Source organism: Garra rufa, chromosome 6, assembly GCF_049309525.1.
Source record: "Garra rufa chromosome 6, GarRuf1.0, whole genome shotgun sequence".
NCBI classification, from domain to species: domain Eukaryota; kingdom Metazoa; phylum Chordata; class Actinopteri; order Cypriniformes; family Cyprinidae; genus Garra; species Garra rufa.
The window spans coordinates 24352366-24378867 of record NC_133366.1 but is presented as its reverse complement, the minus strand read 5'-3'; the positions used below and the strand labels follow the sequence as shown (position 1 = coordinate 24378867).

At 35.6% G+C, this 26502-nt stretch overlaps 1 protein-coding gene across 1 annotated transcript in view; it reads left to right on the top strand.

The window, feature by feature from the left end:
* The window catches only part of LOC141336891 (ephrin type-A receptor 6-like), a 107366-nt gene extending 81308 nt beyond the window's left edge, over nucleotides 1–26058 (top strand). Inside the window, exons 3-5 of the mRNA XM_073842609.1 lie at nucleotides 21190–21345; nucleotides 22891–23226; nucleotides 25979–26058. Coding sequence (XP_073698710.1) covers nucleotides 21190–21345; nucleotides 22891–23226; nucleotides 25979–26058 — 572 coding nt within the window. The remainder of the gene's footprint in view (nucleotides 1–21189; nucleotides 21346–22890; nucleotides 23227–25978) is intronic.
* The last annotated feature ends 444 nt before the right edge of the window (nucleotides 26059–26502 follow it).

Here is a 26502-nt window from a genome sequence, read left to right as displayed (position 1 = left end):
TAAAAGTTAATGCTCTATCGTGTTGGAAATATGCCCTACACCAAACCCAAACCTAAACCTACCCAGTAATGTTAACAAACCAAAACCGATATAAAAACGCATTTTTCAACGCCGTTTGAACCTTCCTTGTGTGTAGATTTGAACTCTTTTGTCAAACCATAGTTACACAGGATTCGAACCGGAGTTCTTCACCTCTCAAGTACATCTCCGTACTGCATGAGCTACCAAACAAACCCACCAGCTATGAAAACCCATAGAGATGAAGCCGGATATGTCATGCTAACATTCAAAAGCATCATTTTTCAAATCTCCCAGCATATTAAAATTGTTTTTAAGTCGTAATATAATATTCTTTAAGTAACTGTTCGAAAATTACGCTTTATCAAACTCTGTAAATCATACTTTGTGTAAAAAAGGAATAAAAGGTGTCAGAGTTTTACTGCCTCTAGTGTTCATTCTTTTTGGAAACTGCAGTGTTATGTACTTATTGGTAAAAAAAAAAAAGTGCCCCCAGGTACGTTTTTGTCATGAGACCAGGTAGTGATAATCTCAGGTAATGATTATCTGCTTTATTAAATGTTAAGTGTGTCTAACATGAGTTTGAATATAATTTTGCATGACCTTTACAGCCATATTGAAAGCCACAACAGATAATTTACCTCAGATTTTGAAATAAAGCAAACTTGTGCATTAAAACTGTAAACTCAATGCGAACTAACAAGTGGATTCGATATCAAAGATGGTATCAGTCACTCAGTATTTACATTTAATAATCTTAAAAAGGTTTAATATTTATGAAGTGGATTATAAACTTATACATTCCATTGGTAGTGCAGTGCGCTTCCAGAGAGAGCCCGCCCACACGCGGTTCTGAATGGCTATTATTTGATTGATTCTGTCATGTCGCATAGCCTTGTTGTGTCTAGTGTAGACAGACAAATTGCTTGTCGCTGGAATCTTGTCACGCCATGTCTGGTTAGGACACAGTGGAACAGTTGACAAACTTACTAAACTTTGCTAGTGTTATGTTCTTTATGCTATGAATATGTGTAGTGTGAATGAAATCCTGATGTTTGAATGAAATCCCATGTTTGCTTTGTTATGTGACTGACAGTTGGTCAGTTGAGTCACTTAACTGCTATTCACAACTACCCTCCCATGGCCTCATGGGGTTGTAGTGTCAATTGGATGTGTAATTCAAAATCTTGGCTCAGGTATTAAGTCATCCAAATATTTTCCACCTACTGTATTACAAATACTGAATTTTTGAATGTAATACCATTTGTTAAGCTAATTTACATTAAACATTTACATTAAATAGGAAGCATTGCTGATTTCAGACTTTTGGACACTTTTGGATCCACTTTGGAAATTAGTGCACACATTATCATTTGAATGTATGTGTGATCTAAATTCTAAATATCGCATATCCTTCGAGTGCAACTGCATTATAAAACATTGTCTTGCTTCTTACTACTGTAGACTGAATCAGTCAACATACTAAAAGTTTAATATCTAGGAATATCTTGAGCTCTCGTTGCTTAGAGGTAGACATTTGTGTTTCATTTATTCATTCACTTTTGTACCAAAAAGAATGTTGCAGATCATTCAGGAGTGATGTTTGTTTGGACTCATTTCAGATGCCATCCTCATCTTGTTTCTTTCCTCGTCCTCTATGGATTGAGCCCTGCAGTAAAGCGCACTGAGCACAGGGTATGAAACGAGAGAACGGGGCCCTTTCAGGCACTTCTGCACCTTGGGGAAAGTTTTTGATTGATACACCAGTTACACATCTCACTATCTGCAGTTAGGATGCCCACTTTTCCAAAAATAGAGCTTAATGCAGAGTTCAATATAGCGGAGAGAGAATGTTCCGTGTTTAGGGAACAGCATCAAATATCAAAGCTGTTCGAAAGTTCACCAAAACAACTCTGCACAGTGTTCTTCTTATGTAAATAAACACAGATAAAAACAAATCTTGAGAATATTGCTTTTGTATGATTCAGCAGACACAAAAAGCTGACGTAACACACAATATTGTTTCGGGACAAAACATCAAGATTCTCACACATTCAGCTTTAGTTGTTTTTGCTCATTTGTACATGCCTAATGGTGCTTTTAAACATCTTAGCAGCATAAAGTTCAAATGCCCAATGCATAACACTATCATTCTCAATTAGGGGCCTATTACACTCTCTAAGCAGGCCTGGATTTGATTGCACCATAAATGATAATTGAATCCAAATCGACTGAATGCCAGTATGTGTGGAGGAGCTCGTTAACCCTGTTAGATGTTCATTAAGCTTGTCAGATGGGTGAACTTTGTGCTGTAGTGTGTTTTCTCTCTGGAATAGCACTTTTACGTCTAGGTCAGAGGTTGGCCACTAAGATAATTAAAGGTAATTGGTAGCGACTGCTAAGCAATGTAAGGTTTCTGCATCAGGTCGGCGTTTACCCTGTCATGTCTACTTAAGCGAACACTTATTCCACTTACATTCTCGTGGCTTGCATGTATCCATCTTTCAAACCCCTGAAGCTGTCTTAGATCTACCACACGACCAAAGCACTTCCTTGAACTGTCAAAAGCAAATGTCCAACCACGGCAGCCTAAGGACCCTGCAGTTAAGCTTTAACTGATGGCTGCAGTCGAGCGCTTTGTCTCTCAGTGTCTGTCAAATGCGTTTCCTGTGTACGCCAGTGGCTGAGGTCTTACGCAGCAGGAAATAAATCACTCGCTTTGGTTTATTTGAATGTTCTCTTATGATCATCAATCAGGGGGCGGGAAGTATTTTTCCCCTGTGTCACCTCCAGCCTCGGTGCTCCTCATTAAGAATTCATTAACTTTGTTTTTCCTCTCCTTAATTCCACCCAGCAAAAAATGGACTTGTGGTCAAAAAAGAGGGAAAGAAATACAGTGAGAGCTTAAAGTTTAATGACGGAGGGAGCAAAAGGGTGAGAGGAAAAGAAAGAAATTGTTGATGAGAGGAGAGTAGGGTGTGGAAGGTGAAAGAAGGGAGTAAAGCAGAATGTACAAGGAGGAGACAGGGAAAAAAATTGATAAAAGTAGGAAAAATGAGCGGAATAGAAATTTAAAAAGAATGTGCAAAGACCTGTTTATGAGCTGAAGGAGTACAAGAGCATTGCGTCAGAAATATTGTTCACCAACTGGCAAAAGTAGTGCCAAAAGTAGTTTCAGAGAACTTTAACTTGTGTCCGTTGTTGTTTTAGGATAGAGCCCTGTATAATTAATCTAATTGTATAGTAATTCTAGGGGTGGGATACTACAATTTTACAATATCATACTATAATTATTTTATGTCAAGCTGATTGTATAAATATATTGTTTATTTTAATTTGTGAAAATTAATGACAACATCCAAATTTCTATAGGGAATATAGAGTAAATTTATTTTGTTTGTTTGTTTATTTTTCCTGTTCTGTAAAATAATTGCTAATCAGGTAATCACAAATGTTTAAAAAAGACATGGCGTCAGCACTGTTTTCCATTATCATTATATCGTCAGTGGCATAAAATTCTCGTAAAATATTAATAATGTTGTTTATCGTGATTATTTCTGGGTTAATATATTGACAGGCCTACTGTTAAGGTCAAACATTTACATCCCCCTTTTAGAGTTTGCAAAATGTTAATTATTTTACCAAAATGCATGTTATTGTTTATTTAGTACTGACCTGAATACGATATGAGATAAGATAAGAGTGTACGATTTTGAGATTCATCTTTTCACACTGAGGACAACTGAGGTACTCAAATGCAACTATTACAAAAGATTCAAGCACTCACTGATGCTCCAGAAGAATGCATTAAGAGCATTTTAAATTTGAAGATCAGGGTAAATTTAACATATTTTGTCTTCTGGGAAACATGTAATCTTCTGTAGCATCTGAAGGGCTAAATGACTACAACAGTACTAAATGAAAAAAATATGATATTTAGGCAAAAAAAGAAAAATGTACGCATCTTCATTCTGTTCAAAAGTTTTCACCCCCCAGCTATTAATGCATTGTTTTTTCCTTCTGAAGCATCAGTGAGCATTTGAACCTTCTGTAATAGTTGCATATGAGTCTCTCAGTTGTCCTCGGTGTGAAAAGATGGATCTCAAAATCATACAGCCATTGTTGGAAAGGGTTCAAATACACAAAAATGCAAGAAAACTGAAGAATTTGTGGGACCTGAAGAATTTTTTTCTGAAAAACATCAGGTAGTTTAACTATTTAGGACAAACATTTTACTAAAATATTTAACAGTTTGCAGATTCTGCGGAATGTAAACTTTTGACTTTCTTTGAAAAACAATAATAATTCATAACAGATAAATAATGTGAGCATCAGTGCAGAAACATACAATATGTAACAAAGTCAAATTACAAACAGTACTTAAAATGAAACAAAACGGCTGTATGCATTGTGAGACGACACGCCAAAACAAATTTGCTCGTATTAAAATCAACCAGGCTTTGTACACTTTTTTTCGCTATAGTCTGCCTGGTTATAATTTGTTTGAATTGGGTGCTGCAAACATGCCATTTGCACTGCTATCCACTACAAAAATAAGCTATTGTCTGTGATTTTCTTGCAATTCATTAGTGCTATAGATAAATACCCAGTAGAATAACAAAGTGCAGTGAATGATCAAACTAATTGCGCTACAAAACAGTGGGGTTACGTAAATAATATAATATGATACCAGTTTGTAATATAAACAGCACAGTGGACTCTGTTTGTAGGGCTAAAATAACTAGAAGTGAATGACACCGAAAAATTTGCACATTTAAATTACAGATGGCTGCATCTGCTCTTAGGGTAGTTTCGGTATGTATATACGCCATACCACCCAGTGCTACTAGTGACTATACTGTTTGCAGGCATAGCCCCCCTGGAGCAGCCCAAGGTTAAGTGTCCTCCTCGGTGGCACATAGAGCGAAATTGCAATATCAACAACTCTACAGTACCACAGCAACATTACATATAGGACTGAACGGCAAGTTCTGCATTAGCAGCCAGTTAAATGTACATCAAATTGACACAGATAAATGGAAAGCAGCGTTCCTCCTCCGCTCAATGAGGGCCTATTTCTCAGAAAATACACACACGTCTCTTCGTGCCGAGGTAGAAAATCACATTCATAACATTTAAATACCAACCGGAGATTAAAAATGAATCATTTGTCCTAAAACTCAATGCTTATAATTCTTTTTTCAATATTCGCTCTGGGCGGCGAGTCGGAGGAAGGCAGCACGCGCTCGCAAGCCGCTGAACACATTTAGCAGTCTATTACAATTTTCGCTATAGACTGCCTTTCCAAATTGAATAATGACTGTTAATACTCCGCATTTTGTAAAACTGTCATGTGAGGAAGCATTGAGTATATTCCAGCAATCTGTCACTCTACCCTTTGTTTGCCAACTGCTAACTGACAGATATGATTAGCATTCAGGAAAAACCCTTCAATGGGATTTGTATATCTAAATGCTGAGGGCGAAAAAATAACACAAATTAGTGGAATCAGCAGGATCCGGGGCTGCCCGAAATGGACCCCTGATTGAAATTTTTTTTTTTTTTTTTTTTGCCTATCAAAGCTCCCCGATTTGTTTTCCCTCGCACACCAAAGCTATTATTTCCAGCTTTTTAGCGTATTAAGTAATTGTGCTATCATGGGTCTATTTCCTCCTCTGGGGACTGACATACTGCTGGAGGCAATCTCCAATGCCTATTTCCATACCCAGATAGACTGTCAACAGAGAGTAGAGAGATACAGAGAGGGAGGTGGGCGGATGGAGGGACAATGAAGGAGAGAGATACAGATCTGGCCATTTAAAATGCGCGCGGGAAGTAAAGTGGTCTCGCGTGACGCCGGTGTATTCCAAAGGAACACGGAAAATACAATGACATAGGAAAGACATGATCAGTAGGGGGCAGTCATGTAACGCACTGGACTGGAGCAGGCTGAAAACATTGCTGCAAACTAAAAGGTACGGTAACCTGGAGGGGACACCTTCGGTTCACTTATGTTTGTCGTGGCCACACAAATGAATTCGTAGGAACGTCATATTACTTTTTGTCATTGCCACGAGATATTAATTCCTGGGAATGTCATATTATGTCGTGGCCACAAGATTATTTTGTCGAGGTAACGACATCCTTATGTTTAATGCATAAACAAACCTGCGTAACCATAACCCAGGATTATCAGAGATAGGTTTATTAATATTTTTTATTTTGAGTTAAGAAATGTTTTTATTAATTGTTATAGAAATTAATGCAATATTAAGTTATATATTAACAATAGGCAATGCTGTATATGCGAATGTCTGTGCGCGATGTAGACAGCATTCAAAAGTTTATCAAGAATTTATTACATATAAGTACTTCAAATTAAATAGCCCTGCAAGAAACATTTTATGCATCCTTAAGTCTTATCCATTAATTGATCCTTTTTTTCTGTAATAAATGTATTATTCGTTTATATTCAGTATGTCCCCCTTAATTTCGATCTCTTAACATTCCGAATCTAAATGATAAATGCTGACATGCCATGAAAGCTTTGATTATACTATATGGCATATATTCATTTTTAGTCTAATTATAACCTATATAGTGTTTCATTGTCGAGTGAATCATTCACGTTCCATTTGTAAATCGTATGGTCACACACGGGCATTAATACAATCATAAAGTCAAAACTTTATTGGCATAATTGTAGTTCACAATATTTGCTAAATATATGCCAAATAGCATATATAAAGTTATTTAGGTTAAGCGATTCACAATAAAGAAAAAAGTAGATAGCTCTAAATCACTTATTATTTATTCTTATTATAGGTTATTATTATTTCAATACCTGGTTAGGGCTATTTATTTTTAACGCCTGACAATTATGCCAATTACGTTTTGACTTTTTGATTGTATTTATCCCCGTGTGTGACGATACATGATGTTTTCATTTACAAATGAAACTACGTGAATGATTCATTTCTCAGTAAAACAGTTTAATATTTATATAGTCTAGTCTGTTAATTGGACTAAACAAAATAAAATATGTTCAATTCATATTTTATATGTTCAATTCTTTAGTTAAGAGAAGGAATGTAGGCCTATTTTACTGTGTGACGATAAATTATTTCCAAATGAAACTATGTGAATGATTCACTCTTCAGTTATTTGTCTATTAGTTAGACTAAATAAAATACAATATATGTTAAATTTAACCTTTAAACTGCATTCCAGTAAAAACCCCAGTCATAGCACCTTTACAGTATCATTTACATTCAGAATGTTATGTAACGAGATCAAAATGAAGGAAAAAATAACGAATACAAACGAATAATACAAATATAATGGGAAAAAAAGAAGGTCAGTCAATGGACAAGATTGTGGGATGCATGAAATGTTTCTTGCAGGGCTATTTAATTTGAAGTAGGCCAACATGTAATACATGTAAACACTTGTGAAAGCTGTCTACATTGCGCACAGACAGCATTAGCATATACAGCATCGCCTGTATAATTATTTAATATTGTATTAATTTCTATAACAATTAATATAGGCAAACAATTTCTTAACTCAAAACGAAATATCTCAAATAATTCTGGGTTACTAATGTCACGCAGGTTGGTTTATTCATTAAACTCGTGGCCACGAGAAATGCATGTTGAGCAAAAATACATTTCACGAAAATAATATAAAGATTACAAAACAAAGAAAACAAATGGAATGAGGGATATGCTTTAAAGTTCACGTAAAAGCCAAATATTAAGCGGCATCCTTCATGTTTTCTTTAATCAGCAAATACTTAACATTTTTGAATTATATTCACCTTCTGTTTTTATGACAATAAATTTTGAATTTTGAATTCTTATTTTTTTTTTTTTTAGAAAAACGTCAGAACACCGGTCTCAAAAGTAGAAGCGAAAGTCTTGTTTCCACCAGCGCGGAATTTTTTTTATTCACCGTAATTGATGGATGTCTAAAACAAAAATAAGGAGAATCCTAAAACATATATATTTCTTAAAATAATAACATCTGAACTTCATACACAACAATACGGCAACGACTTTACAACAGGACACATTGTTTTATTTTAATTTTATTTTTTAGCTTGTACACCAATGGATTTCTGATGTCGGGATATTTCAGACTGCATCTCCACAGCTTAATCACTTTAGTATTAAACATACGGGTCAGGAGGCGGGTCGGGTACAATATTTATTTTTTTTATTCTGCGGTCCGAGTTGCGGGTGGGTTATTTGAAAACGGTCGGGTTCGGGTTGTTTATCCACTGACCCGCGTGTCAGGTTGGACACTAATGTTTTGAAAAAAGTGGAGCGTGTGAGGAAAGCTTTCCCCTTCTCCCTGGCATGCATTTGAATGCTGAATTCGAAATGCAACTGAATGCAGTCGGAATCCGCCCCCACCACCCCCAAGTCTCCAAATGTTGATTACAACAAGGCAACAGACAGCATTCAACACCCCACCCCACCCCCACTCTGCCATTCATAAACATTTCGCTCTTTATACTGCATGCCGCTTAACTCTGATGCCTCATTAACGGCTACTTTTCAGAAAACTGATAAAAAAAAAATTAAAAAAAAACTACACTTCCCTTTGGTTTCCCAGAACAGACTTAAGCCTAGTTCCAGGCTAAAATGATGTAAATCGGAGCTGTTTAAAGATGAATAAAAAAAAAAAAAAAAAAAAAACTTTTACTGATCGTTGGTCGGAGTACCCGCAGTTCGTGACTGGAAGCTGTTAAGAGACAGACTTAATGAACTTCTCCGAAATAGAAGAACTACTTTTCCACTTTAAAAAAAAAAGAAAAAGAAAAAAAGGTGGAAAAAAATTGCATAACTCACTGGAGCACTTTTGATACTTAACAATTGTTGTATTCGTTGTCAGTCATATAGGCTAAGCTTTATTGTTTTCAAAAGTGAGCCTTCTGTTTATTTGTCTAAATTATTTTCTATATTAGGATACAATACTAGGCTATAGTATTTATGGACATTAGGCCAAATCTACATGGGTTTCTTCCCTTTCACTTCAATTAGTTTTTAAGAAAAAAAAAAAAAAAAAACTGCATGGGCAGTGCGTCATAATAATGTACGGCATCAAAATGTAAGAACAAATCTAAAGACAATAATAATAATAATAATAATAAAATTAATTATTAACACTCCTAAAAGTACAGTATAGTGCTCAGATACACTTACGGTAGGTGACCTAACCCTAGTTGATACTTTATTTCAACTTTTCAATTATTTCATTAATTAACAAATAAACAAATGCCTTTCCGATGTGATATAAGTGAAAAGGGAGACGATTTCGAAAATGATTTCACCATAAGGCGGATGCGAACTCGGGTCTCCCGCGTCAAAAACGATGTGTTACTCGTATTATCACTTACGCCACTGAAAATGTTGCAGAACAGCCGTCTTTTGTAATATTTGTAAATATGGAGTATTTGCATTGTGTAAAAACATTAAATAAAAGGCACCAGACTACAGAAAATGGCATATACTAAAGTATTTATTTTTCTGGGGGAGGACCCACCCACATTTTTTTTGCTCCCGACGCCCATGCTTGATGATGAAGTATAGTCTACAGGATATAACAATAAAGTGCTTTTCCAATCCCGATTCCACAAGGTTTTATTCCGCATCCACCCGCTCCCGCTATATTAACTATATTATTCGCCCGCTGCCCGCTTAGAATAAATTTCTAAGCACCAAAATCGCAAAAACAAATCAAAATAATAATAGTAATAATACTAATAAATTAATTAATTAATTTTTAACTCTATAAAAACAGTAGTTTATATTTAACCTCTCCATTTCTATTCCTCTCTACTCAAATTAATTGTCAGTGTATCTAAAATTGTGTATCTTAGAAAAAGAAAAAGAGGAACTACCTCTTAAACATGCATATCTTAATTTGATGTTGCTTTAAAACGCTGAAATATATAATGTATTTTATTCTGAAGGTGAAAGTGGTCCAGTTATTTAACTGCCTGCGGCGCCGTCAGGATCACGTTTTTTTCCCCCTTTAATTAAGTGGATACAGCTTACAATACTCGTTCAAGAGTAAGGGATTGCTCAAAACTATGCTATTTTACATATTTCTGTTACTTGTGTACAATCACAATGAAAAAACAGATGTGTATGCTATTTGTAAAAAAAAAAAAAAATGTAAACAAGATGCTGGTTCAAGGGCGCGTCACAGAAATTGCCTACAATTCTGCATATAGGCTTGCTACTTATTAATTTTATTTTATTTCGTTTTGTTAAATTATTATTCATTAAGAAATTTATATTTCGCATATGGGCATTTTTATTTATTTTACATACAGCTTTTTTGGGTTTTCTCTGTGCATAAGATCTGCGCGTGATGTTCTGATGTTTATGCTGCTTTTTGCTTGTGTACAATTAACCCCTCAAAACGAATTTAACTGTTATTAATGTGTCACAGCCACGATTCAATTTAAATGTAATTTAAGACAATCTTGTCGTTAATAATAACTAAACGCGTCGGTTGTCCTTTGGAAAAAAAAAAACAGAAATTAACATTTCTATTATCAATGCAGTCTAATAAAAGTTCAACAGGAAAAAAATAAAAGAAAATAATAATAAAACTGCTCCTGCTTATGAATAAATTTTTGCTTGATGATGAAGTATCTAAATAGTCTATAGGATATAACAAAGTGCTTTTCCAGTCCCGCTTCCACGAGGTTTTATTCCGCATCCACCCGCTCCGCGCTATATTAACTATATTATTCGCCCGCGGCCCGCTTAGAATAAATTTCTAAGCACCAAAATCGCAAAAATACTGTAGTTTATATTTATCCTTCCCATTTCTATCTGTCTCTACTCAAATTAATTGTCAGTGTATCTAAAATTGTGTATCTTAGAAAAAGAAAAAGACGAACTACCTCTTAAACATGCATATCTTAATTTGATGTTGCTTTAAAACGCTGAAATATATAATGTATGTTATTGTGAAGGTGAAAGTTGTCGAGTTATTTAACTGCCTGCGGTGCCGTCAGGATCACTTGGTTTTTTTCCCCTTAATAAAGTGGATACAGCTTACAATACTCGTTCAAGAGTACGGCATTGCTTAAAACTATGATATTTTACATATTTCTGTTATTTGTGTACAATCACAATAAAAATAAAAAAAAAAACAAAAAAAAAACGTGTAGGCTATTTGTAAAAAAAAAAAAAAAAATGGAAACAAGATGCTGGTTTAAGGGCGCATCACAGAAATTGCCTAAAATTCTGCATATAGGCTTGCTACTTATTAATTTGTTAAATTATTATTCATTCAGAAAAGAAAAACATATATTTCTTATGTGGGCCTATTTTATTTATTATTATATATAGGTTTGTTGGGTTTTTCTCTGTGCATAAGCTCTGCACGTGAGGTTCTGATGTTTATGCTGCTTCTTGCTTGTGTATAATTAATCCCTGAAAACGAATTTAGCGGTTTACGTCAGTTGTCGGTTGGAGAAATAAAATAACCGAAATTAACATTTCTGTTTCCGATGCAGTCTAATAAATGTTCGTCAGGAAAACAAAGAAAGAAAACAAAATAACAATACAACTGCACCTGCTTATGAATAGGCTATCTTTTTGCTATTGGTTTGAACCATAATTTCAGGAAAGAGGAATCATTGAACTATTGTACTGGTATTTGTGACCAACGCCCCCTAGAGCTGGCCATGGTGTTTGGCTACAGAATGTTGTTCCTTGCGCCACCTGGTGGATATTATATGAAGTGCAACAACGTTGTAAAAAAATCTAAAAAAGCCGCTGCGGCAGGACGCGTGCCCACGCGTGCCGAATTGCAGGCTGCCGCGTGAAAATAGACGCATTTTTAATGGCCAGATCTGTAAAGAGACCAAGAAAAGGCAAGAGAGAGAGAGAGAAGAGAGATGATGAGGCCTAGACTGCTCTGCACCGTCGGGTCACTAGCTCTGAGTCCATTCATTAAAGGCGAATGAGAATTTTAAAATTTTAAACCGCATGCGAAATCATAATTGCATTTTCTACCGGCGGTCCCCTGTGCTAACGATGAAATTGTTTACCTGTGGGACTACATCTCTTCCTCGCTCTCTCCTAAAATTCTTTCTCTCAGTTTCCGTCTCTTCCTAGCCTCACACCTCATGCACACAAACACAGCGGTGCTGGAAAATGCCCCAAAACTGTCATCGAAAGAGAGGAAAAGAGACACAGAGAAAAGACGGAGAAAGAAGGGGAGGGAAAGAATCTCTAGAACTGTATCTTCCACACAGACACTCTCTTGTCCTCCTGTCATAAAGGTCTTGTCCTCGGGGGCAAGCAAAGTGCCGTTGAGATGGGATGATTGCTGGGGGAGAGAGAGAGAGGCTTACTCTCTACGCTGTCTGTCATCGTAACAATTCAGACACACTCGGAATAATAAAACACTTCACTTTCTTCCAAATGGACCACGTAAACCTCCTCGCCGTTGTTATTATGCGCTACATGACCATTAAGCAAAAACCTGCATTGGAGGTCAGGCAACCGAACAACTTTCCCAGGGTTCGTTCCCAAAGCCAAGGCCGTTTTCTAGAAAAGTTTAAAGCGTGGTTGCAGGGAATTGGATCGATTTTCTAAATTACTGTCTCCTGTTCATCTCCCCTGCTGTTCTAACCCCCTGCTCAGACAGTATGTCAGCTGATACTCAATACATGTCTGGCTGAGGGGAAAAAATATATATTCATATTGACATAGCCATTACGGAGTCCATTAACTGGCACTGAGGGTTGTATTTAATTGGCTTTTTAGAAAGTACACGTCTGAATTGTGGACATAGCCAGATCCGGCAACTGCTTTGAGGTGAAAGTAGCAGAAACAACTGTTTTAACACCTGAAACGCTGCGGAGTATGCGTGGTGTATGAATGAGCCTTAATTGTTCCAAAAACAACAGAAATCATTAAAAAATAAACCCAGATAAACTACTGAAAATGAAGCTTAATTAAAGGTGAATGTAGTATTGTTTTTATTTTCCCAGCGCACCCATGCCGATGTTCTTTTTTTCCCTCTGTGTAATTACAAGGCTCGTAAAGAGCCATACTGGGAGTCGTTGTACAATGTGAGCAAATTAAAATTGAACTAATTTCCTAGATCCAAATGACCACTTTGTTATCACGCCTGCCTCCAGCGCTGCCTCATCCTGCTTTGCATCCTTTGATATTGAGAGCTGAACCGTTCTGCAGCATGGCTGCCTGTGGATCCTCTGGGGAAAGGTAAATGCTGCAGAATCGTACCGTTCTTGGTATCACTGGTCTTCACTTCACTGAGGCAGATCTACTTCTTCTGTTGGCCTAATTAGAGCAGCCAAGGGTCTTGTAAAAATACCAATACTTGTGCTTCTAGTTAGTAGTCATTATAAGAGTAATACTAGTAATAATATCAGGAGCAGTAGCACTAAGAATAGAAATTGTTGGAGCAACTGTGGTTAATAGATGTTAAAGGGTCTTTCTTCAACTTTGGACACTTTTATATCCCAGGGGTTTATTTTTATTACAACAGATTTTATTTTTTTATTTTTTCCACACAACTGACTTGGACACATAAAGTTTAACAATGTCACATTAACACATAAACATTAACTATCACCAGGGTCGGAAATTAACTGGTTGTGACAAAAATGCCACTAAAATGAATAAAAATGCCCCATAAATTCAAGACAAAGAGGCAAAAATGCCCCTGCACAATTAAACAACAAATGAATGAAAAGTTTCAGTTTGCAGAATTACATTTAGATTTGCTCACACTACATCAGCTTGCTTTTACTTACTGTTTTGTGCAACACTGAGCCTTATAACCAATCAAACGTGTTTCTGTTGAACTTGGGAGAGTTGTTGATGAGTGCGCCAATTGTGAATTTCCTCATCATAGACAAAGTGCGATAAAAAATAATAATAATTGTATAGCTTCATTGATTGTAACGGGAGTTTTTGCACAACTTGTTCTAGACTTGGCGAATGTCATAAGCCCCTGTGTCTATGAAGCCAGAATGTGATGTTCCCAAAACGAAACAAAAATGTTTAGTATTGTTTCTATGTTGATATTAATAATCATTATTACAATATAAATGAGCAATATCACATGAGTAGATGTGAGATATGGCTGTATATCGGCATTGCTGTGATTCAGCCATAGGTAATCACTGCGTGCCGATATACAGCCATATCTCAAGTCTACTCGTGTGATATTGCAGTTATACAACAGTTCGAAGGCATGAGTGTGTAAATACATAAGGAACAACAGTGAAGTGTCTTTAACCCCCCCCCCCCCCCCCCAATTGTTGTTGAAACTAAAAATAACTGTTGTTTCTAATGTGTTCTAATGTGTTTATTTTTCAATAGAAAAGTCTTTACTGCTGACTCGTAAAACAGTTTCTTGTCACCATCTAATGGTGAAACAATGTAACTAAAATCACCATCACGTTTCTCAATACTAAACACGTTTAAATACTACTATTATTCATATAAAATAGTATTTATTGAATTATAATATTTAATAAACAACAACAACAGCAGCCATCAATAAAGTTGCTAGGCAATTCAGTCAAATGTACAAAGACAGCGCTCTGACATACAGCATTAAATTTACATAAACATGATGAAATTTTGCCAAAACTATTTGCTCTGAAACAAATAATAGTTTAATGAGACCAAAGGTGAGGGTTAGATTTACCCAAAACGAATTACATCTTATGTTTAACCACAATAGAGGCTTCAGAGCCAGCTGTAAATTTCAGAGGATCTGGCAGAGGTGAGGCGCTCTCAGGCAGATTCATGAGCACAGAACGGTCGCTGACAATTTGGAGCACGCATGTCAGAAAAAGGCAGCACAAATTTCCAAATAGACATTATCTTTATTACCAAACTGCATATTTGAACTAGAAACAGGAACATTTTTACTTGAAAACTCATTAAAGTACATTCAGTGACACAAACACTGTAATATTTATTAAATTACATCCCCCATTACACTCGCTCGCAAGTGGAGTGATACAATTACAAACTGTGAAACAGCTTTTGGAGTTCTGATATCGCTCTAATATCACACTCTTATCAGCCAATCAGATTCAAGGACCGGAAAGAACTGTTGTATAAAGAGCAATAATCTATAGTAATGTTTTTTTTGTCATAATATTGCAGCCCTATTAGCTCCTGTTTTTTTTTTTTTTTTTACATTCTAAACAGTTTTGTGTTATTGTCAAGATTTTAAAATATTGATTAAAGTAATTGGATAAATTTAAAGGAACACTCCACTTTTTTTGGAAATAGGCTCATTCTCCAACTCCCCCTGAGTTAATAAGTTGAGTTTTACCGTTTTGAAATCCATTTAGCCATTCTTCTGTTCTGGCGATATCACTTTTAGCATAGCTTAGCATAGATCTTTGAATCCTATGAGACCAATATAGTATCACGTTCAAAAATGACCAACGAGTTTCGATATTTGTCCTATTTAAAACTTGACTCTTCTGCAGTTATATCGTGTACTAAGACCGGCGGAAAATGTAAAGCTGTGATTTTCTAGGCCGATAGGATTCAAAGATCTATGCTAAAAGTGATAACGCCAGAACAGGAGAGCGGCTGAATGGATTTCAAAACAGTAAAACTCAACTTGGGGAGTTGGAGAATGAGCCTATTTCCAAAAAAATTGTTCCTTTAAGTATTTGACATTAAAGACAACATATTTTTATAGGTAATTATAAAAATTGCTTTTGTATATATTATATTGTTTTACCATTATTTCAGACACACACATTCTGTCTTAAACTATGAAAATCATAAGTCATGTTAATCAAACATAATATCATACGAAATCACTGACACAACATCTTAAGAGGACTTTTACTATTAAGACTTTCAAGACTTGTGAAAAGAACAATTTTTATTGGGCTTCATCTCCAGTCACGCTTTAATTTAGCCAAATTAGGCAAAAAGAGTGAAAATATATTTTAATTGTGTGTAAAATGCTGGCTGTGAATTTAGCTAAACATTTGTTCCAAATTGTTTCAAATATAGTTTCCACCACTGTCATTTTCATTACAGAAACACAACATATAATTTGAGAAGTGGACGACACTGTCATGGGAATTTTAATGACTTTTTAGGGGGTCACATCTTCATGATGCTATTCAATATTTTTTTTTTAAAAATTGTTAATGTGTTTTTGTTGTTGTTGTTGTTTTTAAATGTTTAACAAAATATAATAACAAGCTCTTTCTCTGAAAAGTTTCTTTTCAGTTGACGTCATGAACCACTTTTACCTTTTAACCACCTGATCTTATCTGGAATGTAATGCACACTTTTCCAATCAATTGCCATAAGATAAAAGACCCACTCTACGTTTTCTCCTATGCAGTATCCTGTTTCACTTCAAAATTGCCTTATTGGTGAAAGTAAACTGGGTTTTGATGCACATTTCATGTGGACTTTAATGTGCAAATCATGAAAAATAATTTTTTCTCAGATCTGGATGGTGGCTTATTTGTTTGACTGCTTGTCGTATTTGCGCTTCCATGATATATGCTCTCCATTTCTGTAAAATAGAAGTTGACTTTGTTTACAACAGATCTAAATAAAAGTAAGAGCCCTCATTAATGATTTATACATTGGAGTTGTTTTCCTTGTTAGGAAAGCTGCCAAATGCCTATACCGATTTTAAAAGATGCAAACAGAGGTCCTGCACACACAACTTGTTTCTCTGCATCACATTAAGGACAAAAGGCTGCTGGGGAAGCTCTCCGGGAATGGCCCTGTTACTGGAGAAGGTGTCTGGAGTCAGAGAGAAACAGATCAATGCCTGTAATGTTGTGGCTATGGAGAATTACCAACCTCTGAGGAGCAAATTTAAATAAGAGTAAAACTAGTGTGTATGTGTGTGTGTGAGAGAGAGAAAGAGGTAGAGACACTACAGAAAGAGATCTACTATCTTACATCTATGAAGTGTGTAAGTATGTGTGCTTGTGTGTGTACCACTTAACTCAGTCTCGTCTAGCTGCTCTCCTGGGTCTTGGCGAGTCTTTCAGTGTGGAGTCTAAGTCCAAGACTGGGAGTGTTTAAGAGCTGCTATGGTTTGGAGCATAGAAAAGATCAAATGAGTTAGGCAGCACACTGGAGAGAAAGAGAGAGACAGAGAGGGAGAAGGAGAAGCTTTTAATGTATCTCTTAAGCTACCAGTTCCATGGAGACTGATGGGGTAGTTAAAGATTGAAAACATTACCTCACATTTTATCTGCCTTCAGTACATGTCCATATTTTAACTGGCCATTTCACTTTACAAAAAGGTTTATTAGTTAACATTAGTAACTACTTTAGTAAACATGAACTAAGAATGACCAATACTTCTACAGCATTTAATACTCTTAGTTAATTTCAACATTTACTAATGCATTATTAAAATCAAAAGTTGTGCTTGTTAACATTTCGCCGCCTTGAAATTATAAGGTTCTTTCTGACATTTTTCTTAAAATTGAGTTATTCACATAGTTTTATTCTGTGACAACCTATTTACATTATTTGATGTTGCTTTCGCAAGATGCGTACATTTTAGGCCTTTTTTAGAAAAAAAAACAAAAAACTTTGAAGCTCAATATCTCAAAAGTGCTCAGAATGCAAATAGAACCTTATAATTCCAAGGCACCAATTAGTTAATGCACTGTGAATTAGCATGAACTAACAATGAACGACTGTATTTTTATACATTTTTATACATTAACTTACATGAACTAATGGAACGTAATTGTAAAGTGTTACCAAAATTTCGAAATCTTTAATGTTTTTGAAAGAAGTCTTTTCAGCTCACCAAGACAGCATTTATTTGATCAAAAAACTTTTTTTTTTTTTCAAATATATAAAAACAAATACTACACTCTTAAAAAAATAAAGGTGTTTCGCAATGCCATAGAAGAACCTTTTTTGTCTAAATGGTTCCATAAAGAACCTTAAACATCTGAAGAACCTTTTGTGAAACAGAAAGGTTCTTCAGATGTTTAAGGTTCTTTTTGTGGCGAAAGAAGGTTCTTTAGATTATAAAAAGGTAAGAAAGAGGTGGTTCTTTAAATAATCTTTGACTGAATGGTTCTTTGTGGAACCAAAAATGGTTCTTCTATGGCATCGCTTGAAGAACCTTTTAAAGCACCTTTATTTTTAAGAGTGTATATGTGACCCTGGACCACAAAACCAGTCATAGGGGTCAGTTTTTTGAAACTGAGATTTAAATATCATCTGAAAGCTGAATAAATAAGCTTTCCATTGATGTATGGTTTGTTACGATACAACTATTTAAAATTTTGGAATCTGAGGGTGCAAAAAAAATCTAAATATTGAGAAAATCGCCTTTAAAGTTGTCTAAATGAACTTCTTAGCAATGCATGTAACTAATCAAAAATTAAGTTTTGATATATTTACGGTAGGAAATGTACTATCTGCATGGAACATGATCTTTACTTAATATCCTAATGATTTTGAGCATAAAAGAAAAAAATATCATTTTGACCCATACAAAGTATTTCTGGCTATTGCTACAAATATACCCATGCTACTCAAGACTGGTTTTGTGCTCCAGGGTCACATAAATTAAAGTTCTAAGCAGGGGTCTTTATTGTTTTTTAGGGCAGGGATCCTTGATACAAATGTGTAAAGCAGAGCTGCGTATTAAGCATATAGACTTGATATTAATAGAAACTGACCATATTATGATTAAGAATCCATTATATTATGTTGAATATTATGTTAATACAATAGACCAGAACTAGATCTGAGATTTATGAGATTTATGTATCATAATAAACATGTTGACATAAAAATCTCAATTCATTAGTTGTTTGCAGTTGCTGTAAATTTGCAGAGTCATGCATTTTAATTTTACTTGTCAGATGGACATTTACATTTACCTGAACTTTAGCTACAAGTTTATTAAAAATGTACATTTTAATTTTACTGCCAGATGGACAAATAATACTTGAACTTTAGCTTCAGGTTTACTCAAACTTTACATTTATTTTACATTTTATTATATATTACATATTACTGTGAGATTGAAAATTAGGAATCAAATCACTGAGTATCTTAAATTAGTGAGGGTTTTCAAATAAGTGCAGTTGTAATGTGTAAGCAACAGGTCCAGCTCCACCATAACAAGAATAGCAATGTACAGTGAGACATTTAAGATGTCTTGAGATTAAGGCATTATTTTTACAAATAAATGGGATGGAATTTAAAAAATATATTGAAACCAATATTTTTCTAGAAATCTATTAGTCTGCATTTACATTGCATGTATGTATTTTGACATGCCATTTTTTGTCCTGTGCTAGTATCACTATGTCCACTGCATTTTTGTGTAGAATTACACATTTTTATGTAGATGTCACTTTTAAAACTACAGTAGTGGTTTCATGATAAATCGATTCAAGGATTGAGTCTGTTTTTTGTTTTTGTTTTTTCGAATGCATCACAATTTTCTCTTTAATCGATTCCGAGATGATTTTTGAACAGCAAATTGCTTGCTTTAGAAACAGTCGTATTTTGCTTGCTTCCAGTTCCTTACACACACTTAAACCTGAGCGGAAAGTTGATTTTTTTCACCAATAATTAAACAATGAGTCAGAGTTTGTATTTTGGATATATTATGATCAGACACTTCCACTTACCATTTTCTGAAAATCATGCTCAAATGGAGTCAACAAGATTTTTGACAAGCAAATGACGGAGATCTGTGTTTTGTCCATTAGAACGGCCGCATCGGCGGTAAATTAAGGTTATAACATTTTTATAAAGCTATATGGCACTCAGTTTTTCTTGTTGTTTAATATATTTGGCCAAAATCCCATGACATAAATGAAGAAGCACTATGCACTATATTTAAAATGTACAAAAGTATATTGGCTACAACTAGACGGCAAATTCGAGACTCTTCTCTGCTCTTCAAACACAAAAAAACAGTAGCCTTTATAGACAGTGTTTCTTAAGTAAAGAAATTCTGTACTTATTCAAAATGTAGTTCTTTATTTACCCTTGCATTGCAAAGAAGTAGACATCTGTTTTTAAACTGTGTGTCATGGAACTTCATTCTGAATGAAGGCGGGGTGGAGTTATTAGGTTTGACTGACAATTTGAGGATCCAATGGCATTATGAGGTTTTGTCACAAACTCTTTTGATTGCTTTTCATTGGTTAATTATTTGTAAAACCCACAAACAGACATAATAATGACCAATAGCACTGATGTAAAATAATAATAACAAAATATAATAGAAAAAGGAAGTTTTTGATAATTTTCCACGGCACACCCAACAACCTGTCTAGTGTGCTGTGGCACAGTGTTTGGGAAACACTGGTTTAAGACCAAAACTCCACATCTGAGTCGTTGTCATCAGAAGCCTGCATGTTGCCAGATTTTAAAGTTTTTTTGCGGTACAGATTTGATTCCATCATGGACCGCAACATTGTACTTTCTGGCTTAAAAACAACGGTAGACGTAGAAGCCCTATGATTACAATGACCGTCATTTGAACACAAAATTCTAAAATGATCGTACATTATGAGATTTTTTTTTCATTATTGACCGTACATCGTACAGAGGTCAAAATTATCGTACAAATACAAAAATTGTTACTGTTGAGCAGTAAGTGGATTTCAACTTGCACACCTCTGATTGGCCATTGCGTTCAGAAGATCTACAGACCTGTCTGTGATTGGCTACATTTTTCATCTCTTGAAAAACACACTGTAAATTGGAGCATTTCATGTTCTCCAGAACTCAAACTCAAAAACCCAATGAAGCGTTTACTAAATCTGTATTGCCAATAATATTATAGCATTTCACTATCAATTGAGGGGGCTCTTGCTTTTGTTTACTGAAGTTAAAATAGACTTTGTGATGTTTTTTACTCATGTTTTAATTTTTTGATCAAACATTAATTGTTGGACCTTCATAGTACCGCTGTGGACTGCCTAGAGGTTGTGGACCACCCGGTTGAAGACCCTTCTTCAGGGATATATTTGATTATTATTTGATTGTTTGTTTGATTAAATAATTGACATACTGTATAATTCAATTTAATGATTGAATTAAATTATCAGTAAATCCTAGAATGCATAGCCTTAACTTTTCTCTTATGTTTTCTCCACAGCCTGCAGATCTGGGTTCTACAAAGCCTTTGCAGGAAACATCAAATGTTCAAAATGTCCCCCACACAGTTCCAGCCACACGGAGGGTTCAGCACAGTGTCACTGCGAGAAGGGCTTCTACAGAGCCACCAAGGACACTCCCACCATGGCCTGCACACGTTAGTCAGCCTACTGCTCTGTTTTCATTCTTGTCCCATTTTATTCTTTCAGTTTCAGTTTTAGTGTGCTGTAAACAGTGACAAAGCAGCATATTTGTATTTCCAAAGTAGTGGTGGCTTAAAAATAGTTTAAATAAGCAAATAATATTTAAAGACATAGTTCACCCAAAAAAAACTAAAAATGTACTCACCCTCAGGCCATCCAAGATGTAGATGAGTTGGTTTCTTCATTTGGAGAAATCCAGTAAATCCTCTGCATTGAATGGGTGCCGCCAGCTGATAAAAACATTAACACTACATTAAGGTTCATTAGTTAGCATTAGTTAACAACATGAGTTAACATGAACTAAGAATGAACAATACTTTATTGTGATGTTTTTATCAGCTGTTTGAACTCCCATTCTGAGGGCCCATTCACCCATTCACTGCAGAAGATCCATTGGTGAGCAAGTGATGCTAAATTTCTCCACATCTGTTCACATGAAGAAACAAACTCATGATCCATTCCTTCAAGCAATTTCACCCAAGCTAGAGTCTATCCAGTATTATCAGTGTGATCATCCTAGCAGCAAGACAAACACTAAAACTATATTACAATGATATTAATATTGAAGTCCTCCAAGGTCATTTTCAATACCATCTCTAACTGCGATGCAAGAAGATTCCAGCTGTGTTTGTATGAAGTGAGAGTGACCGAGTCAGCGGTGTGATAAAGGAGATGTGAACATTTTAATGGCAGTTTCAGTTTCCCAAAGGAGAAATAAATATTTAAATTATGATTAAACAGATAAAATTCAGCAAAACTGCAGTCCAAAAAAGTAATCAAAGATTTAAATTAAAAGGAATTAATTAAGAAGTAATTAAGAAAGATAAACTGAAGATGAACAATAAGACTAAATGTGCCAAAAATAGTGATAATGAGCATACGTTTTTTCTCTCATCATTCTCATTGTCTTTTTTGTTTCTTTCTCCTCGTATTGTTTCTGATTCTATCGATCAGAATCCCGGTACTTTCAGTCTTCTGCTTCATCGTCCTCTTCCCATTCCCTCCTTCTGCCCCCCATCGCGCTTGCTCAAATTATTCACCAAACTCAATCTTTTCAACACCAGCAGCAATCTGCATTAAAAACAGGAGAGGAGGAATAATTACTTCCTTGTTATTCACGAGTGGGTGCAATTATCATTAACTATGATAATCATGTCTAGGACATATTCTCATTATCATCATTAGCTGGGTCTGGGAAACAGCAGATAAACGCAGGCTTCCCTGTATCTGGCTCTGAGCCGGCATTCTATAGGAAGCAGAACCAGGGTACTAGAGCAGAGACTTGTATATCAGCGAAACCAGAAAGAGAGATGGCAAACACTCTCATGTGATTTCCAAAGCATAAGCAGTATTCATTACTTAATGCATATGCAAAAAAGATAAAAACTGTTAATCTGCATAATATTTTGCGCAAATAGCTTTTTTCCTCTCTCTCGCAGATAGATTTCTTTCAGCATGATAATTGCGGTTGCTAATGAGTCAGGTGTCTCTCTTTTCAGGACCGCCCTCGTCTCCTCGAAACTTGGTTTTTAACATCAACGAGACCGCCCTGTTTCTGGAGTGGACTCCGCCCAGTGACACAGGTGGTCGGAAGGATGTGGCTTATAATGTCTTCTGCTTTCGATGCGGAGCTGATGGCCAGGCCTGCGAGCCATGCAACAGCAACGTACGCTTCATACCCAAACCTACGGGCCTCACAAGCACCTCTGTGGTGGTTCAGGACTTTGTGGCACATGCCAACTACACATTCCAAATCGAGGCTCTCAATGGAGTGTCGGGCTTGGGCAGATCCGAGAGACAGCTTGCCAATATCACCGTCAGCACAGAGCAGGCTGGTGAGTGGAGATTTTTTTAACATTGAACTGACTTGAACTGAACAGTTGACCATTGATATTCTAGGCTTTTTTTAAGTGTAATGTTATGTTGCAATGATAAGCTCACAGACGCGACTCACATCATAGAAGAATATAGGAATGGGCTAAAAAGATACCTGCTTATGATTCTGATGCATTAAAAATGATATATGTGACCCTGGACCCCAAAACCAGTCATAAGGGTCATTTTTTAAATTGATACATATGATTTATACATATGAAAGCTGAATAAATAAGCTTTCCACTCATGTATGGTTTGTTAGGACAGTGCAATATTTGGCCGAGATACAACTATTTGAAAATCTGGAATCTAAATACTGAGAAAATGACCTTTAAAGTTGTCTTAGCAATACATATTACAAATCAAAAATTTTGTTTTGATATATTTATGGTAGGAAATTTACAAAATATCTTCACGGAACATGATCTGTACTTAATATCCTAATGATTTTTGTCATAAAAGAGAAATCAATAATTTTGACACATTAAATGTATTATTTGGTTATTGCTACAAATATATCCATGCTACTTAAGACATATATTAACCAATAAAAAAGCTGATACATCAAATTATAAAGTTATAGTTATACTCAGTATAGTATAGGGAAGGCTTCATAGGAGGACAACTGGAACTGTAGGCTGTTCTAACAGCTCATGAAAAAGTATTATAAATTACTTAAAAAATAAATAAACTGTTTAAATGTTTGAGGACAGTATATGGGATCATATTTTTTAAGAATTTAATACTTTTAATCAGCAAGGACACAATAAATCGATCAACAGACACAATAAGACTTTTTATAAAGTTACAAAAGATTTTTATTTCAAATAAATGCCATTTTTTAAACAATTATATTAATTTCAAAGAACCTTAAGAAAAAAGCTAAAAAAAAAAAAAAGTATCAGTTTCTACAAACATTTCTAATAAGAAATATTTCTTAAGCAGCATATTTCAATGATTTCTGAAGGAAAATTACTTGTGACTGGAGAAGTGGCTGTTGAATATTCAGCTTGAACTGAAATAATGAAACATTGTAAAATATAATAAAGTAGCAATTATATTTTTAAATGAATTCCGGTATTATGGGTTAATATAACATAATGATATCTCTTACTGAAATATGCAGTAGAAAACCCATGAAAGGTTATGTCATTTCAAAAATCCACATCGTTTTATATATATTTTGGACTATGGGGAGCGCCATTATTTTGATGATGTCAAATGGTTGCACTCCCTCAGCTACTTGTACTACCTCTTGCTATTTTTACACAACTCGGAATACACCAAAAATAAAATGAGAGAGAGCAAGTGTATGCTAAATACTGATATATTGTCACATTTTACGGCTTTTGCTTGTAATTTTCAGTCGAGGGGCAACAAGAGAAGTCTTCACTGTTTTCCTAGCGATAAGAAGAGAAGAAAAGAATGGGAAGATGCCTGTGGACGAATAAAACTATCTAAAGACCCAAATCTTTCTGTCCACTTTAGCCCTCATGCCTTAGAGGCTTAAATTGCTTCTTTTGTTGCCCTTCGACTGAAAATTACAACCAAAAGCGACACAATGTGGCATTGTATTAGTATTTGTGTGTGTGTATGTGTGTGTGTGTTGTGTTGAGTTCTGTTGTGGTAAAAATGGCAACAGGTAGCGCAGGTAGCTCACCAAGTGCAACCATTTGACGTCATCGAAATAATGGTGTCCCCTATAGTCTGTATAGTGTAAAACAATATGATTTTTTTTGTTATATAACGTAAATCTTTTATGGGTTTTCTGCTACATATTTCACTAAGAGACATCATTTATGTTATATTTAGCTGTACAAGTTATTTATTATACTGTATTTTTGATCAAATAAATGTAGCACAGATCGGTTGAACATACATTCTTATCTACTTGGTTCAATTTGTAGGTGATCTTGAACAGTCTTGACTGGTTACAGCATCTCAGACTCTCATTCAGACCTCTGTTTCCTGACATTCTGAGCAATAGACCTGCTAGCATGCTTTCCCAGTCTGTAAAAAACAAACCATTGGCACAAGGTATTCATAACTATTGCCATCCTGGCCAGACTCTCATCGTTCATCATGATAATGATGATAACTGCAAATTTCATTTCATCCTGGAGAGGCATTGTCTCAGCACATCAAATACGGGATGTCTCCTGGCCTAAGCTCAGTTTCACACTAATAGAGACATGCAGCTTTATCTAAAAGCCTGCTGTCTTCCTCTATCTGGCTGCTGCATCCGCAGATATGGCCAAACTTCATTATTAGAATCTGCCCAAGTCTCCACAGGACGGCTCTCTCGACTCTCAGGACCTATTCTCACACCGTATTTATCAATTTCTCTGTGTGTGCCCATTTCCTGTGCTCTGACTGATGATTCACTGGCTGGATTGTGCTTCAGCTTCATTGGTTTGTGTTTTGGTAAAGTGTAGCGATTCAGCTGTTTCCTCACCTTTGGGTTATCCAGATGTTTCCTTCAAAGGAACAGTGTGAAGTACAATTTGTTGCATGAGGTACTCCAACATGATGAATGATTTTATGTCCGCAGATGTGTGAGGTTAAAAGTCATATTTGGACCAGGTGGTCTTACACTCTGTTGGTAGGGTCATTTTATTCTTTGTAAAGACAGGGAGCCTCATCAGCATCAGTGTCACTGAGGAAGAAAGATTGATTGATATGATCAATCTGCCTCACGAGCTGTAATCACAGTGAAGAGCTTCACACCACCCATCCTTCAAATCCTCAATCTACCACCTGTGGAGAGAGAGAGGGAAGGAGACAGAGCATAGGGAAGAAATTGAGCTGCACAGTGTATATATAGCATTGCAAAATATTCAGAGCAGTTTTGTAGTAAGATACAGTTGCCCCAAGAAGTATTTACAGACTAAAGGCCTATTCACACCAAGGACGATAACTACAGGTTGAACTACATTGAACTACATTCAATAAATTAGAATGTTGTGGAAAAAAGTTCATTTATTTTAGTAATTCAACTCAATGATTTGGCTCAAATTTAACAAAAACCCACCAATCTCAACAAATTAGAATACTTCATAAGACCAATAAAAAAACATTTTTAGTGAATTGTTGGCCTTCTGGAAAGTATGTTCATTTACTGTATATGTACTCAATACTTGGTAGGGGCTCCTTTTGCTTTAATTGCTGCCTCAATTTGGCGTGGCATGGAGGTGATCAGTCTATGGTACTGCTGTGGTGGTATAGAAGCCCAGGGT